The sequence below is a fragment of the Tiliqua scincoides genome, chromosome 2 (genome assembly GCF_035046505.1).
Source record: "Tiliqua scincoides isolate rTilSci1 chromosome 2, rTilSci1.hap2, whole genome shotgun sequence".
Lineage (NCBI taxonomy): Eukaryota > Metazoa > Chordata > Lepidosauria > Squamata > Scincidae > Tiliqua > Tiliqua scincoides.
In genome coordinates, this window is record NC_089822.1 from 237,624,125 (window position 1) to 237,643,259 (window position 19,135).

Below are 19,135 nucleotides of genomic sequence, written 5' to 3' on the forward strand. Positions count from 1 at the left end.
TTCGGTGCTGCTCTGTCTTTCTTCGGCTTAGCTGTACCGGAGAAAAGCAAGCTGAACTACAACAGTAGCAGTAATATAGTACTGTTGTTCTTATGCTACATGTAAAAGGCAATTGAAAAATGCCACTGTGTGGTTCAAAAACACGCCATCTGAACCCACCCTCATAATAACATTATCCCAGAAAGCTCCAGTAAGAAACAGAAATGGCTTTGTATTCTAAAAGGTCAGTTGCATCCTCTTCCACTAACAGCTCAATTAAAAAAAATCAAAATAATCTCAACAATTGTTTATACAGATCTTTTAAAATAATGCATATTGTTTGAATAAGGGCGCAATCCTGACCCTCACTTGGGCCGACACAAGTTCCTTGTGCTGGCCGGGAGTGTCTCAAAAGTGCCATAAAGCACTTTTGCACCACTCTGAGGGGAGAAAGGCCAGCACACGGCCGGCCTCCATGCACCAACGTAGGCCGTGGTGAGAAGGTGAGTTGTGTCGGCTGAGGAAGCATGAGGGAGGTGGTGGGAGGAAAGGCTTCAGGTGGGACCATGGACAGGTGGGGCCAAGATCCACCAGTTATGCCAGATCCTGACCTCCGTTCCCGGGTGGCCCGGGGCAGTCCCGGGCTGCTCAGATTTGCACCACCTCATCAAGTGGTGTAGACCTAAATAGACCCAGTGGAGCCGCTGCACTGTGACACGGAGTAAGAGGAAAGGCTTCCCCTTGCCTCGGGCTGTGCCGCTTTTGGTCCCAAACATGCACTGGATGCAGCGCAGGCCCGCTGGCCTGCCTGTTTCTAGCACAAGTTAGGATTGCGCCCTAAGCTGTGTAATTAACTGGGACAGAGTAAATGTATGGACCAGGCCATGAATTAACCCGATTTGTTTTCAAGTGTGCACATGCATTTAAAAAGACGGTACTACTGATTTAGGTATACTGCTTGAATACATGGGATGCAGAGTGTAAGAGTTGGTCTTACCTCTTTTTCACAGTTGGAGTTAAGTGTAAGCATGGCCATTGGACTGTTAGGTGCGCTGCTTCCAGTACCAGGTGGCATAACGTGATCACCTGGCTGGTTCGGACATGGTAAACTCAGTGCCTGGTTGGCATGCTTGTTGGCTAATGTCGTGGAGAGGTACTGCTTGACTTGTTGTCGTTGGGCTTGCTGGATGTGGTACTTGGTAGGATTTTCCAGGTGAGTCTGCACCTGTAAACATATAAACACAAGTAGTGGCATCTCGTTAGTCTTATGAATTCCACTCTGCAGACACTGATTTCTGCGCTCTGCACTGCACAGAGTATTTACGTAACTCTGTTTCTTTACTTTATCATATAACTGAAAATCCGAATAAAAAAATTAAATTGCCTCCCAACACACTCATAAATGCAGTTGACCAAGTTTATCATATAGAAGTCCAGGCATTTAAAATCAATGCACTAAATCAATACCAATTCTTCATTTTAATTAAATAAAATACAAGCAGGTTTCAGAACAAATTACTACTAGACTCCTACAGAAAAGAATGTCAAACCCCCAGTAGGATACTGAAATTAAGTAACAGCAACTATATTAAATATAAATATTAGTATAAATATTGTATAGGTTGATTATCCCTTATCTGAAATGTTCAAAAATTTGAAACTTTTTGAGTTTCATGGTCACATTTTTTAAAAATGGTTGGTGTTAGTTTTGTTTTGCTCATGCTCTGTTCCTCCACCTTTAAAAAGTAGCTTGATACACAGAACTGAAGGTGAAGAGATGTTTTTCCTTGCATGGAAAGAGGAATCTAGCTGCTGTGAAAAGGACAAGAATAGAAGTTTCAAAAAAATAAAAAGGAAAGATGCATCCTGATGCCATTCATCACCGTTGCAGATCCCACAACTTCCTCTTGGAGCCCTTTTGGTCTCTCCATGACTTCTGTAGAGAAAGTCTTGGGTGTATGTACAGTGCTTATTTCACCTTCACTCCTGTGAACCCTCCCACCTCGGCCATCACTATGTTGAGGGCTCCCTCTGCCTCTCTCCTTTGCCTCCTATGGATGGCTGCAGCAGGAGTGACATGCAAGCCAGGGGTACAGGGCGATTTGGCAATAGAGACTTTGGTCTGGGATTGGAAATGGCAGCCTGCAGCGAGGTCTGCAACTATCAGCAGAAGAAAGAGTCTCTCCTTTTAGAGAGGAAATGCTGCACCTTGGTGCTTGCCAACCAAGCTACTCTTTCCATCTCCAAAGCGGGCCAGAACCACTTGCATATACACAAAATATTGTGTAACGTTACCTTCAGGTTATGTGTATAAGGCATCAGTGAAACATAAATAAACTACGTGTCTAGGCCTCGGTCCCATCCCCAAGATCCCTTATTATGAATGCGCAAATATTCCAAAATCCAAAAGAACCCAAAGTCCGAAACACTTCTAGTTCTAAGTGTTTTGGAGGAAGAATACTCAACCTTCAGATATGATTTATAACATATTTTATAATTATAAATATTAATTATTATAAAAATTTATAATATATTTAACATACGTATTTATAATATACTGTACATAAAATATAAATTTTCACCATTATTTCTTCCTCTATCTATAACATTAGACACAAAAATGAAAAACCAATCTGACAAAATTAAAATATGCAAACAATGCATGCAGAATATGCTCAAACTGCTATGTGTTTTAGCACATTGAAATGGGTTTTACTTGATTCAACCAGTTACACGTTGGCATTCATCCATATAATAAAGTGAACGGGTACTTATACAAAGAAGCTGCTAATTTCTTTTGTGACTAAACTGTATTTTAATTACTCCTCTTTCCATAGGTACTAAGAAGGGGGGGAAAGGTGTTTCTCTTATTAAAGAACAAGGTTGCAATATTGCAGCTATGCATGCTCAGCCCCACTGAAGTCAATGGGGTTAAGCATTAGTAACTGTGTGCAGTACTATAGCCTCATACAAACATAAAAAAAAACTTGGGAAAAAGGACTGAAATATATGGGAAGTAAGTACAAGATAACTTACCTGGTAATGATTATATTCTAGCATTTCCAGCATGGCATTTATATTTTCCTAGCAAAAACAGAAAACCAATCTGGCAGCTTTTCTTTCTTCTGCTACTCCAGTTCAAAGGCTCACACACAAGAGTCATAAACAAGCTATCCCCAAAACGGCACAAGCAACTTGGCTATAACTTGGGTATCATCACTCAGGCTTATAATAACCTAAACTAATTAGTTATGCATGTAGAGAAATACACTGTTCACACAAGAGGCTTTTTTTGGAAACTAGGCAAGTTTAGCACGAACATTTTGGGATTTTTTTTTTCCATGGCTTTGACGTCATGCTTTTTTCATAAACATAAAAGGACCTTTTAAAGTGATGGGTTATCAAAGTCAGACTGACAGTTTGCTTAAGGCCAACTCACTATTCAGCTTTCGTTCCAGTCATACTAGTAGACAATGGTATTTTTCTTTAGCTGTACTATTGCCTGTTTTATGTCTACTGCAGATGGAACGGCAGAAAACCACTAGGCCAGTTTGCATGCTATGCATGCTAGGGAATGCTGCAACCTCCTGATAAGACGGTTCTGGCCATCTCTGAACTTTCAGGTTCTCACAATAGTTTGCTGTGTTCAAGCATGGCTGTGCTATGCATTTTACCCTGTACAGAATGGTAATTGTTTGCTACATAAACACTTTCACCTTCAAATTAAGGATGACTGGGGTCATTGCCATAATTACAATTAGTTTTTTGCTTTGCATGTTTTTTTCTGCTTTTGTGCATTTCCTCCCCCCCCCCCCACTTTGCAAATAGTCAAAGTACAAGTTACAGTGTACATGTTGCACTGTCGCTCTTGAGAGACTTAGGTCCAAACCCTAACTCACTTTCCAGCACTGATGTAGCTGTGCCAATAGGGCATGTGCTGCATCCTGTAGTTGGGTGTCAGTCACGGAGGCTTCCTCAAGGTAAGGGAATGTTTGTTCCCTTACCTTGGAGCTGCATTGCCCTTCAGTGCTGGAAAGTTGGTTAGGATTTCGCCCTTAGAAACTAATCCATAGGCCAAACTCTTCATTGGACAAAGCCAACTAAATTATACCCAAAGGGTATAACAAAGGGACTGATGTTATCACAGTGTGATTATGGGCTATGGAAGCAGCAAGGCCTTAACAGTTAGATCTAACCAAGTTTTTTAGATCTAACCAAAAGTTTTCCAATTGTACAATGCCAAATGGACAACCAAGCTTGGTATCTCTGGTTCAAGAGCCCCAAGGTAATTAAGTACAAAGATATATTTGTTCTTTATACCAAGGTCTTAGCCTGGGAAAAGGTATATAAATCTAAATGAAATAAATTTGTTTCAGGCTTAAATATTTGTTCTTTTTTTATTACTCCTATAATCAGCTCCTGATCCCAGTGGACTCCCTTGTGATTGGCATATATTTTCTTCCATTGCTAATTACTAATGCATGCATACCTCGGATGCCCCTTTGTAGTGTGGTATCTGCACATTACAACTGGCCACTACTTTGATACATAATGACACAAATCAAGAGAACAAAAATGTAAAACCTTTGCATAACGCGTGTTGCTTTGGTGTGAAAAATGTGGAAAGGATGTCAGACATTACATAGATTTCTATGATGAAAACATGACACCATAGCAGCTGTTACAAAAAAAAAAGTTCTCTCATACAATCAGTGCACAGATGGATGTATTTCTACTCATCAGGCCCAATCCTATCCAGTTTTCCAATGCAACTATGCCAATGCAACTATGCCAATGAGGTGTGCACTACATCATGTGGTGGGGAGGCACTCACAGAGACCTCCTCAAGTTATGGGAACATTTGTTCACTTACCTCGGGGCTGCATTGCGCCTGTACCAGTGCTGGAAAGTTGGATAGGATTGGGCCCATAGTCACTTGGCAATGGTCAATAAGTTAAATTCACCATGCAGACACCACTTTCTTCTTTTTACAATAATGCACCACAGTGGCAACATGTTATGGGACACATAATTACACAAATTGACAGCCAGTAGGATGCAGCTACCTTACAGAGTACATGCAGTTCAGAAACTCCAGCTAAAGTATTGCTTCAACTCTCCTTTAAGTTAAATTTTTGAAGTGAATCTTTAAACTACTCTCTAAAGTATACCTCACCCTTTTCCATGTCAGGTACATTCTGACCACTCTTTCAACCATGCTGGTTTCAGCGAGGACTATGGAGATTCTGGGACAAAGCTCATCTTCTGGAGATGTTTAATACATTTGCTACTTCTACCATGTGTCTGTATTAGCAGAATACCACTCCTTAAAAATATTTGCTGTGCTTGCTGGAGTACCTAATAATATTGGCAACCTTCAGTCTCGAAAGACTATGGTATCGCGCTCTGAAAGGTGGTTCTGGCACAGCGTCTAGTGTGGCTGAAAAGGCCAATCCGGGAGTGACAATCCCTTCCACACCGGGAGCAAGTGCAGTCTGTCCCTGGTCTGTCTCCCTGGCTATGGGCCTTAGCTGCCCAATGAGATGCAATGATCTCTCCCACCGTCGGAAGCAGCCCCTGGCGTCATGCTCTACGCCAATCGAGCAAAGACTTATAACCGGTAAACTGCTGCTTCCCGTGTTGTGCCGACGCCGTATGGCGAAGTTGGAGTGTCCTCTCCAGTGCGCGAAGCCTGGGTAAAGAAGGTATGGAGGATAGGCTGTTACCCATGCAGCAAATCCCCCCTCTCCACGTCGCTGGAATGGTCCAATGGAAAGGCAGAAGCCAATACGGTTGGTTCCAGCGGCGTCGCAGGAGTTGCCAGAACGTGACTGTGTTCAGCCATGAACTGCCTAAGGGACTCCGGCTCCTGATTTTGCCTCGAGGTTGACTCCTGAAGCCTTTTCCAGAACTGGATGTAGCCACAAGGCAGTGGAGGTTTGGGATCAGAGTTTCCTTCTCTTAGATGAGCTGCCTTCCTAGGCTGACGAGTCCCATCTACCCGGTGGCTGTTTAGTCGCCTCTTACGACAAGTACAGCCAAACTGAGGGCCTATTCTTGGCCCCCAGCCCCCAGGGGCATTTTAGGAGTACCTAAAATGTGCTGATAAAAGCCTATTAAAAAGTGTATTTTGGCTTATTCAACAATTTTAAAGGAACAAAACTCTGAAAGATAATAGATCATGAGCACAGTTTCAATTGCTGGTCTTACCACACTTTTCTCAAAGAGACATTTTGCATATGTCTATACATTTTCCATAGGAAGCACTGCCCTTCCTCTTAAAGGAATCAGACGTTGCTGGGCATATGAAGGCTGATCTGGTTCATCCCTGCCATTTTCTTTGGTGCTGAAAAATCCAGAGGAAACAGCAGGATGATATTCTCTTCATTTTTTGGGGGGTGGGCATTCAAGTGCATCAACTTCTGAGAGCAGTGATGACAGAAGGGAGAACACTGTCTCACTGAGGGGCACTGCCAGGCCCCACCATCTATCCCAGAGTGACCCATCACATCACATACTGTGTGATCTATATGACTGTACAGACATGCGGTGCTCCCAGGCATCTGGCAACACAGAGGTAAAACCCTCTGAAAGAAAGAAGCCTGTTGCCATCTCTAGTAAACCCTTCACTTGCTGAAATCATGGGTGATTTTCAATTCTTGAGGGGACCAAAAAGTGGAAGAGCTCCCCAAAACAGAGGAGGGGAAGGGCATGTGGTGGAGTGCATGCTTTACATACAGCAGGCCGCCAGTTCAATCCCTCACATTTCCAGATAAGCCAGAGAAAAATTCCTGTTTGAAACCCTGAAGGGACACTGCCAGTCTGTGTTGACAATAGTGAGCATCACTACAATCGTACACTCGTACATCAATCACTACAATCACCAGTCTGTGTTGACAATAGTGAGCATCACTACAATCGTACACTCGTACATCAATCAAAGGTGTGACTGAGTATATGGCGGGTTCCTACGTTCCTGCAGCTTTCCAGGGCACTTTCTTAGCTGGAATTCATAGTTTCCCATCACATCTCAACCAGATTAATGATTCAGGTCACTCATACCCAGTTTCTGTTAATCAGAACATGCTCAGCAGAGCCTCTCGCAATCCTACGGTTGCTTCTTTTTCTCATGCTCCTTAAACAGATCTACCCACTATCTCTTATGAAATGTGTCCTACCTTGACTCAGTGCCATTACTGACTTAGGGCACAATCCTATGTATGCATTGTGTTCAATGGGACTTACTCTTAGGAAAGTGTGGATAGGATTGCAGCCTTTGCCAGCTCCTGGATCAAACTACAGGTGTGACCCCATATCTATGGGGGTTCCATTCCGGAACCCCCCACAGTTAAGTGAAACTGCAAATGTGGCCAAATGCCTCCCCCCCCACCCTCTGGAGTCAAGGGAAGTTACACTCACATCCCCGCCGGTGGGTCCCCTAATCCTAGCAGAGGCCACGGACAGGCTCAGAAAGAGCCTTAAGGTTTAAAAAAATGTGACTTCTGGTTTTTCCGTGAAACCAGAAGTGACATTTTTAATATCTCTGGGGCTTCCCCGGGGCTCCTAATGCTTTATAAGGCATTAAAGACATCACTTCTGGTTTCACCAAGAAACTGAAAGTTGCATTTTTTTTTTACCCTTAAGACTCAGTCTGAGCCCAGAAGAGGCCATGAATGGATGACCGTGGCCACTGCTCACCTCAGGAGGCAAGGGAAGCAGAGCTTCCCTCATCTCCATAGCAAGCACGCACAGAGGGCATGGGCGGGGAACGACGACGCGGATTTAATCCATGGATAAGTGAATCCGCGGATACAGCGGCCCCCCTGTACAGTTGTTCCTGGACTGCAAATAAAACATGTTTGAAAGTATTCCACACTTCTTTAGCTCAGTGCAATTCTGAAAGTGGGAGAGTGAAGAGTGAAAATTCAGTACAAGAGCATTTCAGCACCAGGGCACCTACTAATGTCAAATGCTCTTGATCTCATTTATCTTTGCAATCGGATATGAAAAAGACTAGAGAGAGCCTGACCCACCTGGTAGGAGCATACTTTTGAACACCGATTCATTCAAATCCAAATTCAGGACTCTACCGATTTCAAAAAAAAAATCAGGGGTGCACTGGGCATGTCACCAGGGGGACATCTGGCCAGTTCCTTCTGTACTGGCCAGTTCCTTCTGTACTGAGGCCGGAAGAAGGAAGTGGCAAGGTAGAGACAAGAATGGAAGGTTAGGACATCTAGGCCAGTGATTTTCAATCCTTTTCATCTCACGGCACACTGACAAGGCATTAAAATGGTCAAGGCACACCACCAGGTTTTTGACAATTGACGAGGCACACCATGCTACCAGTGGGGGCTCACATCTCCCATAGGCCCTATTAATAAATAACCTTCCACCAAATTCCTGTGGCACACCTGTGGACCACTCGCAGCACACCAGCGTGCCATGGCACAGTGGTTGAAAATGGCTGATCTAGGCTGAAGCCTGAAGAAATAGAAGCATGTATCTTCTTAGTAATATTTTCTAAAGGACTTTGGCAAGGCCAGATACCTGTGATTTTTGTTGTGGTTTCCATTATTTTGTACTTTTTCTCCCCCTTATTACAATTTATTTGAAAATATTTGTTTATAAACAAATACATACAGTATGAACCTGTTAGGACAGTGTTTCTCATACTGTGGGTTGGTGCCGATTAGGTGGATCGCGAGCCAATGGGTCCCCATTCATTTCAATATTTTATGTTTAATATATTAGACTTGATGCAACTATGGTATGTGACTGCATGTGGGGAAATGTTACAGACCTGTACTTTTAACAAGCTACTATGTCTATTCTTTTAACAGTGATAGTCAATGGGACTTACTCCTGGGTAAGTGTGGGTAGGATTGCAGCCTAGGATTGTTAAAACTCTTCCTGCTTGATTATGTCACTTCCGGTCATGATATCACTTCTGATGGGTCCTGACAGATTCTCATTCTAAAAAGTGGGTCCCGGTGCTAAATGTTGGAAAATCACTGTGATATAAGGTAATTCTCTCTCAAGGATGGAGAAGTGAAGGGTACTCACATTTTTTTCAGTACACAGGATATGGGCTGCTTTAGTGTGGAAATGTGTAGGTTTATTTCCAGGTTAGGATGCACAAGAATTCCAATGTTCAACCCAATATCAAGCCAAGTTTTTGCACTGTGTTCCATGCAGATATCCACAAGAGCCTGAGACTTCGCCAATCATTAGTTTGCTGTTTTGCAAAAGCTCACAAAAGTGGTTCATTGCAAGCATGGACCACTGGAAAAGCTTTTCAAAGGTTTGAATGGAAAGAACCTTTGGGAGTTTCAGGCAGGGCAGGACAGTATGTCCGGCTCCCCTGCTACAATGCCTGCAACATCTCCATTCCAAGGGCTAGATATACAGCCCTGATAACCCCAAACCTTCAAAGAAGAATGAGATGCCCTGCTTTCTCTTTGATATAGAAACGGACGATCCCGTTTAGAAAACTGATCATTATATACACTTGCCCATGCAAAATATTGCAAAGAAGAATGTATCCATTAAAGCCCAACCAAGTATCTTCATGTGCCATTTAGTGGCAGGACTGGGCAGAAGAACATACCAGGCTTCAAATACAAGGATCACTAGTCAGAGGGGAGGAAGTTTTAAAAAATGAACTTTTGTTCCTCCAATTGCCCTAGGAACTTCTGTTAAGAATTACAAAACTCAAATACTTTTTTGTGTGTGTGTTTGCTCTCATTTCAATGGAACTTTGTTTCTACATGTCATGGGATTTGAAATAAAAGGTTAAAAACTATCATTTTCTTAATCAATTGGGCCAAAAATCAAGGCACAACTACCCACATAAACTGAAAAGCCTCCAGGAGCCATGTGAGGCCTTTAAGGTTAGGCCTTAAACCAGTTCAGTGACGAGGGAAAATAAAATATCCGGAAATAAAATTTCAAAATCAACTTTTAACAACATTAAAGCACAGTCTTGTCAAACTTCCGGAATGCTGCTCCCAGTTGGTTTCCAACAGAATTCAAAATGCTGGTATTCAGTTTTAAAGCCCTAAATGGTTGGCATCTGAGGGCATTGATGAACAATCTTCTTTGACTTATCCTACTATGGTGATTTGGTCAGCAGACACCTAAGTCAGAGGCTTTTTCTCTGCTTGCACCCTATTTGGAGACCTCCATATCCAACTTTGCCTATTCTTTGGCTGAGGGTTGAGTGGTCATTCATTCTGTTTCTGTAGTCATTTTCCTGCATAGTTACGAGTATTTACAGTAATGTCCGCATAGTTATTACAGTACTGTCTGTCATTTATTTTATTTCTAACATTTCAAATCCACTTTTCAAGGAACTAACTTTCAACAAGGCTGTGACATTTGAACTGGTTAACTTAATGGCAGTTGAAGTTGCCCTGTCATAACCAAAATGGGCATCAACTTCTGCTAGACAGCCGTCAGGCTTCATTTTACTATGTTATGTTTACTATGTTCAATGCCTGATGAATAGAGGTGTTTTTTTTTAACAACCTCTTTTAACAAAACACCACCATTTTGTGTTTAAAATATTCAAATAATAACACAGAACACTGCATTTTGGCGTTTTAAGATAATTTCCAAAAATTAAAATATACTTTTCCAGTAAGAAATAATACTGTAGCTACATCTGTTGACACTATATCACCTATGTAGTTAAAGTGTTTAAAATTAATAAAAATGAGAACTTGGAATGAGAGTTTGGAATAAAAACACATAAAATTTCTGCCTTTAAAATTTTTCCCCAAATCATGAAATCTGCAAAAAAATAAAACCATTTAAAAAAACCCCTACTGATAAATGATGGTGTTTTTTAATGACACAAATATATTTTATTATGCTGTAACTTATGCATATTCATTATTGTTAGAAAAAAAACATTTTTCACTGCTTCTCCACCTCCTTTCCAGAATATTGTTAATACTGAATAGCCCAAATTACAGCCATATTGGAATTCAGTTAAAAGCTAGCTTTGCCAGATGTGGATTCTATGTATACCATTGGGCACTCATCCATTTATAGGCCATTAGTACCCCCCTGCTTTACTTCCTTATTCTTTTAGAGTACTGGAAATTAGGAGAAGAAATTGGATGAGATGGGAGTGATGGCAGGAAGAGACTGAGTAGATAAGCACCAAGTCTGATGAAGGACTGGACTGAAGAGAGATAATGATAGCATATTCAGGTTCAAATTGTTAACAGCTCCCCTTCAGGAAACAAAGAATATGGCCCCAATCTTGTCCAACTTTTGAGTGCCCATGCAGCCGTGCCAACAGAGTGCACACTGCATCATGTAGTGGTGGGACAGTGCTGGAGTTCTCCTCAAAGTAATGGAATGTTTTTTCTCTTATCTCGGGGTTGTGCTGCAGCTACATCAGTGCTGGAAAGTTGGAAAGGACTGGCCCTAAGTTATTCTTCTGAAGAGCAGGAGAGGGACAGAGATCGGCACCTCCTCTACCTGAAAGAACATTCCTACCAGCTATCTGACCTAGCCACAGTGAAAGCCCCTAAAACCAGAGTACTTCATCAACCCAGAGAGATGCCAGGGCAAAAGAGGCCCTCTGCCAACAGAGGATTCAGCAGTAAGATTGGTGGAAGGTGGGAGCAGTGGGGGCTGCAATGCAGCTTTACTATAATAAGAAGCAAGCCAATTCAGGAGTGCAAAAGAACAGATGAAGAGACAAAGACTGAATGACGTATACAACCAAGGACTGCCTCAAGGGAATAAAAAATGAAGCCAAGGGACAAAGACACACAATTTTTACCATTCTTTCTCCCCAGTATGGACTGAGTAATGTTCTTTACTGTAATGTTTTTTACACAGGTAAAAAAACCTGGAAATGAACCAACTGAGAAAGAGGGTGAAGCAGTGCCTCCCCACTACTTCTTCATTCTAAACCAGTTGTTCTCACACATTTAGTACTGGGACCCACTTTTTAGAATGAGAATCTGTCAGGACCCACCAGAAGTGATGTCATGATCAGAAGTAACATCATCAAGGTAGCATAATCTTTTACCCCTGCTAACCGGGTAAGAGGCACTTTTTCAAGTGGGTGCTCCTCTTTTTAGCAGGAGGAGAGTAACTGGCCCACCTCACCCCAGCAGTGTCTTTTCTAGTGGCTGTCTGCTGGTGTTCTTTTGCATCTTTTTTAGGTTGTGAGCCCTCTTGGGACAGGGAGCCAGTTATTTGATTTTTCTGTAAACCGCTTTGTAAACTTTTAGTTGAAAAGCAGTATAATAATAATAATCCACAATGTAAAAATCCTCAACAGTATAATCCAGCCACCACTTTCACCCATAACCAGACCATCAACCAGACCAGACCTTGGGGAAAAAAACAGAATGAAAAAGCCAGATCTTCATATATGATAGAAGTTTACTCAACCTTTACAGGGAGGGTATTCCATAAAGCTCATGCCACCAACAAAAAAAAAGTCCATGCTCTTACTTATTTCCCATCAAGAGTAAGATGATGATGAAGTGTAAAGGAAAGCACGTATGAGAAATGGACATGCCAATGACTAAGCTTAGCTTGCTAAAGAAAATCAATACAAAACACCTTCTCAAATTGCCCTGCTCTATGACAGCATCTGCTAAGGTACAAAGCTTTAAAAAGGGGGGAGGGAAGAGAAGTCATAATCAAAACATTTTGCAGCATCATAAAGAAGTCAGCACGAATATTACTTCAGGATAAAATGCACCCTATTTATGAACAGTTAGACATTCACAGCTGAAATTTTCATGTGAGTTTAAATGCATGCATAAGAATACTGCACGTTTATAAGCGACAGTTACTGTGATTTAACAAAGCAATTTCTTTTTGCCAGCACTGGACACAACACAAAAGAGCACTTGTTTTAAAAGTATGCCCATGTTTTCACGCTACATGCTTTTGCAGTGAATGTTAAGTGCCACGGGAACAATTTGGCAAAGAATGGAAGATTTTGTTAATTCAAAACAGTTTTGTGCCTCTTAAATGCCTTTAGCTATTAGACGTCACAGTTGATAATAAAAATAAAGCAAGCCAAAATCTATACTTCGTCGCCTACAGCCTGTAATAGCTTTTATGTAAGCATCAATATGGAGAAGGTTGAATAAGCAGCAGCACAAAAAACAATTTAAAGTCTTTCATTTTATCATGCTATTAACATAATCATTAGAGACTGACTTAACAAAAATCACTACCAGCATCTTTCGGTGAAATGTAGGTTGGTTTCATACTAAATTGCTTGGTTTTATATTCCTGATTAAATGAGCCATGATATTATTTATGTGCATATTAAACTCACTGAATTATAATAAAAGTTTTAGATACATCGCTGAACTTGATGATCAAGTGCTAAGTACAGGACTATCCCAGTCACCTTCACGGAAACTTGGCTGATGCATTTCGATTGCTGCTTTAAAATAATAGCCTCTGAAGAGTTAGCATCATGGAAACATAGTAAACAGTGGGTCAGGGGAAACTTACCAGCAAGAGGAAATTAAAGATCAACAGCCCAATCCAAACTAGGAGTTACAACAACAGAACGTTTGTCTTAAATGGTCTAACGGTGGCACATACAAAGGGTACACATGCAATGTGTGTACAAGGTGTACAGCAGCCACTGTGGAACTGCCACTGCAAATGATGGCAGTTTCAGTAGCCCACTGCCGCTACTGGCTATGCGTATGAGCACAGGTAAGCTAGCATGGGAGGTGGGCAGTGGGAGGGGTGGAAAGAGGAATGAATGGGGTAATTTCTGGGCAGGGAAGGGGACAGACAGGAGGCAGGAGTGGAATCCAGCAACACCAGGTGTGCGCCCGGATCCAATCCCATTTCCTCTCTCTTACTCTCCTGGGTTCTCCGCAAGAAAAATGGCTGGGGTAGATCTGAAGAGACAAATTCAAACAGAAGAGGCTTGACCCAGAGTAAGGGAATGAAAGTTCCCTTAACGTGGAGAAACCTCTAAAACCGCCCCCCACCACACGATGCAGTTTGTGTGCTGCTGGTGTGGCTACATTGGCAATGGGGTTTAGTTAGGATTGGACTCCCAACTTGCGAATATCAGCATATTTCATTGAAGAGTATCTAGAAATACTTGAACACAGCTGTGTGTGTGTGTTTTCTATCCTTTTGAAAAAAAAGTTCTGTAGGACCTGAAATCTTGCAATTTGATACTTTATTTTTGGTTGATTTTTAAAAAATCTGGTTTCCTTCATTGCAAACTCTTGTGCACAAGTCCTATCTTTAAAAAAAACAAAACAAAAATAGACTTCGAATGAATTCATTAGAATGTTTTCATCTCCTGTCATTTAATTCTACTTTTATACTTATGTTTAAAGATCTAGATCAGTTCATCCAATCTCTTGATGTGGGCTGCAATAATTTAAAACAAACAGAAAAAATGGATTTTTAAAAATCCCAAGTAAATAAAGATACTGATTTTTGTTATACGAAAGTGCTAGTCTTGGCATGCTTATCCAGCAGCAAGTTCCACTGTAGGACTGACTTCAAGGTAAATTGCAGAGGTTGTAGCCTTAATGTAACATCAGCTACATACACTCTTTCAGACAGCTGTTGGGAAAGAGGATGGACATTCATATAAGCCCCTAGTTTTCAGTGTACTTCCCTGTTGAACCCAGTGTTTCTTTTTGCCTAAGGTCTGTTGAAAAAAAATTCAAAGGCAGCACCTGAGAGCTCCTGTGATGAAAAAGTCCCGACACTCTGCTCCTCCCAGGATACACCTTGGACTTGGCATTATTTTATCCAAATATTTAGGGAAAATTGTTCTATAAGGAAGTTAATAAATGTTGACTGAATTAATATAGCAGTAGTACATTTCTAAAAGATAGTTAGCAAAAGTGTATATTACTTATGGCTGGAATTATTTTTTTTTAAGTGTAAACTTAAAAGGAAAAAGCATCTTGGTGTTAAAGATGGGGAGAACATGGAAGGATGTGTACAAGATTATAAGTTTGTCCATCTCACTGGTCTACCAGTGAGACTGAGACCACGGTCTGTGCATTTAGAAGCGAGCATACGCATGTTCCACCCACTGCTACTTAGTGTACCATTCTGCTCTGCATTTTCATATAGGAGGGGCAGAATGACTGAACCACAGTTAACAGTCTAATTTTATACACTACGATATTTTATACACTACGATAAAGTGGCACTTAACAGAGTGATTAGGAGAGGTTCAGACATTTTGCCTTATACAACAATGCAGTCAGAACAGCAGGCTGGTTATGGGGCAAGGGGACTGTGCATACACACTCTGTATGCAATGGTGACTTTTTTCTTTTAACAGTTCATACTCTTTAGTCTTTCTTCTCAACAGCAGGTGTAGGAGGAGGCCTAATCCAGACTGGAAGCTGCTTGGTTCAGAGAGAGAGAGAGAGAGAGAGAGAGAGAGAGAATATTGAGACTATAGTAATAGAGAAGGGTTAAATGGCACTCTCCACTAATATTCCCTGTAGGAGTTCACACCACTGACTAGTGCCATTTTCTACGTGGTGGAACATTTTCTGGTATTTTGCAATGATGTCTATACATCATCACCAACTTATAGTTTTGCAGAATTACAAGCTGTGTGGAGTTCAAGATGTGTAGCTGAGAAGGAACAGGACTCCCCACATGCCACACCCAGCCTAAATATTCCCACCTGCTGCCCATGGATGTGTACTCCTGTCTCTCTCAAATAACTATGAAAACAGAATAATATGTTGTTTGTTGGGTCCAATCCTAACTGGCACCACCACGGGAGTCGGGAGGCCATCTCCGGTGCCATTGCACCAGAGGAAAGGTAGCATAGGCTGTGTCAGGCCGGTGCGGGGGTCTGGGGAGGGAGGGGGAGGGTGGAATGGAGGTGTTCTGGGGTGGGGAAGAGTGGGCGGGCCCATGGACAGTCCAAGGTTGAGGAAGGGATGGGGCCAGGCACCTGAACCAGATCCGAACCCCATTCTTGGGCAACATGGTGCAGCTCCGGGCTGCTCAGATGTGTCACCTCTTTAGGTGATGTAGTTCCGGGTAGCCCCATTGGGGCTGCTGCCACGTTACCCAGGGTAACGCTGAGCTGCAAACCAGCCCCAACCCCACGCTGGATACAGAGCAGGCCAGTTGCTCTGCCTGTTCCAGTACGGGTTGGGATTGGGCTGCCCACATCATACACAGTTTGACTCTCACACCATGGCTGCTAAACTTTGGAAATCTCTCCAAATTCTGTCAAGCAAGGAATGGTTGTTACAGGCCACAGAGGATTAGCAGAAACAGACAAGTTAACTGCAATGAATCATTCAAAGAAAATGGGAAGGTGGCACTGAAATGTAGTTAGAACATTGGACCCCCCCCCCCCATTATCAGACTGCAATGTATCCTTTTACAGAGAAAAGACTGAACAGCAATTCTTTTTCAGTTCCATAAATGATTTTATGCATACTTTGATTTAATTGTACGGTTCGGTATTATACATCACACAATTGGTTGATAAAGAAAATAAATGTAATGACTGTGCTGTATGGCATGTTCTTTTGTGCTGTAGTGGAGAATCTCAGAAAATAATGACAAGTTCAAAAGAGAGCTGCTTTCTCCTCTATAAAAGAGAGATTTTCCTCTGGACCATGGAGGATGCCAATTATTACGCATCATTATGAATCCTTTACTGTCAAGTACTGTCACGTTCAAACTATAAAAGTGATTTACTATTTTATTAAGAGACTACCTTGCCTTATCACTTTAGTTTTCAGTGCAACATTTAAGCACATAAAACTTAAAACACAATAATAAAAACTTACAACACAAAAAGAACAAATTAAAACAGGAGAGAAACATACGCACTACCTTGATTTCTACATTTGCATCTTTTTAGATTGTGAGCCCTTTTGGGACAGGGAGCCATTTAGTTATTTGATTTTTCTTTGTGAACTTTTAGTTGAAAAGTGGTATATAAATACTGTTAATAAATACTGTTAATAATCATTTCCAGAGCTCTTGATAAATAATAATCATTTAAAGTTCCCACTTTGGAACAGAGGTTGAGACTTTATGACCTTTTGGTCCTTTTAACTCCTTTAATCCAAGTTCAAGCATCAAAGGCCCCAAGCCAAGTAGGGCTTTAACCCATTTCTGACCAGCCCACAGGTATACACATTTGATCCCTGTTGCATATGGATATATGGGCGGAAATGGCTTAAAGAAGAAAAACTTGAATTGGCCCTAGAAACTAGCAGCCAATGCAGATCGAAAAACACGGGAGTGATATGGTTAGATAAAGTGGCCCCAGAGAGGATATGGGTTGCCAGATATTGTATGAAATTTTGAGGTTACATTTATTGAATGTATTCTGCAGGTCTATTTTTAAAGGGCTGCATCTTCTCAGCTTGATGTGGTCACATGTTGTGACGGGTGAAAGTTAACTCTCTTAACATAAAAACCAAATATGATGTACCATACTATTACAAATGACAATATGACTTGTGCGGAAACTCAAATTTAAAAACATCTTCAGTGTACATCAGAGCAGCAGTAAGGCATATATTTGATGCAAAAGTGAACCCCTTTTAAAAAAACTACTCCTGGTCAATATGAAGCAAACAAAAGCAGCAGTCACTTGTATTTAACAAGTCATACTTAATTGCTACAGTATGCTAAAATGACACAACTGTGACTGTGAATCAGTCAGATACATTATTATCTGCTCGTGCAGGAGTAAACAAAAGCAGACCTTTAATAGTTAAACGGTTGCAGCCAACTCCTTTTCACAAGTGTGCAGCATGTCACGCACAAACAATTACACAGGGTCATTCTTGCCCATGCTGTAGTACATGTACAGTGGCACCCTCCACCTCCCAGCCTCCTCTCATTTCCCAGGCCAGAACCTTCCTGCAGTTTTACCTCTGGTCTAGTCAGCTGGAATACAGGCAGCAGCTGAGCTCGAGAGAAGTAGGGAGGAGTGCAGGGTTGACCAGCTCTGCTGTAACTGGGCCCATGGGTTGTCCTGCCTTGGGCCAAGAGTGCATCTCTTTCCTGTTACTCATGCCAACTGTGGCAAGCTTCAATTTGACCTGTCATAAGCCCAACTATTAATAGGCTTTTTAAAAAGTTGTGTTTTGTTTTTTTAAATGATTACTGACAAGCAACTCACACAGGTCTACTTGGAATTGCAACAGAGCTTACTTTCTAGTAATATTTATATTCTAGGTGACTGCCTAAATACAGTGGTGCCTCGCATAACGAAATTAATTCGTTCCGCGAGTCCTTTCGTTATGCGAGTTTTTCGTTTTGCGAAGCACATTTTCCCATAGGAATGCATTGAAATTTAATTAATGCATTCCTATGGGCAAGAAAAGTCTGAACAAAGTCAAATTTGGTTTACAAAGTGTTTATTAAGTGCTCTTTAAAGGCATACATACTGTACTGAGGATTTCAAAAAGGGGGGATGCTGAGTGGGGAGCCTGAAGGCTGTAATCCTGTGCACACTTTCCTGGGAGTAAGCACAATGGGACTTACTTACATAAACTGACATGAAGATCCTCCCCTTACTAGGGTGGATGGGATCATAAACTGACATGAAGATCCCCCTTATTAGGGTGAATGGGATCATAAACTGGCATGAAGATCCCCCCTTATTAGGGTGAATGGGATCAGGCTTGCGGGGGGGAAGGCTGCGATGGCAGGTTGCTGGGGGGGCTTACATTCAGATGCTGGATGAGGTGAGTGAAGGCACCCCTCCCCTGCTGTGTGAGTGTGGGGGTGGGGGGCAGAGCATCTGTGTGTGTAAGAGAAGGGGGCAGCCTGTGTGTGTGAGAGAGGGGGGAAAGTGTTTGTGCTGCAGAGAAGTTGTGATGCTCCAGGCTTGGGGTGGGGGGAAAGAGAGGCTACAATGCTCCAGGCTTGGGGGGAGAGAGGCTGGGATGCTCCAGGCTTGGGGAGAGAGAGGGCTGTGATGTTCCAGGCTTGCGGGGGGCACAAAAATGGGCGGGAGCAAGAACGTGCAACCGCTGACAGGCACACAGGAGCCTGGCCCTGTGAGTGAGTCAGTGAGGGGTGGTGAAGAGAGCGTAAGTGTGTGTGTGAGAGGGAGGGAGGGATGCTGACTGACCCGCTGCTGCGCTAGGAAACCCCAAGAACTCATCATCCT

At 42.1% G+C, this 19,135-nt stretch overlaps 1 protein-coding gene across 4 annotated transcripts in view; it reads right to left on the minus strand.

The window, feature by feature from the left end:
• MITF (melanocyte inducing transcription factor) overlaps nt 1–19,135 on the minus strand; it is a 174,354-nt gene that overhangs the window by 23,252 nt on the left and 131,967 nt on the right. For all 4 annotated transcript variants that reach the window (XM_066613352.1, XM_066613351.1, XM_066613355.1 and 1 more), the window contains exon 3: nt 977–1,204. In XM_066613352.1, coding sequence (XP_066469449.1) covers nt 977–1,204 — 228 coding nt within the window. The remainder of the gene's footprint in view (nt 1–976; nt 1,205–19,135) is intronic.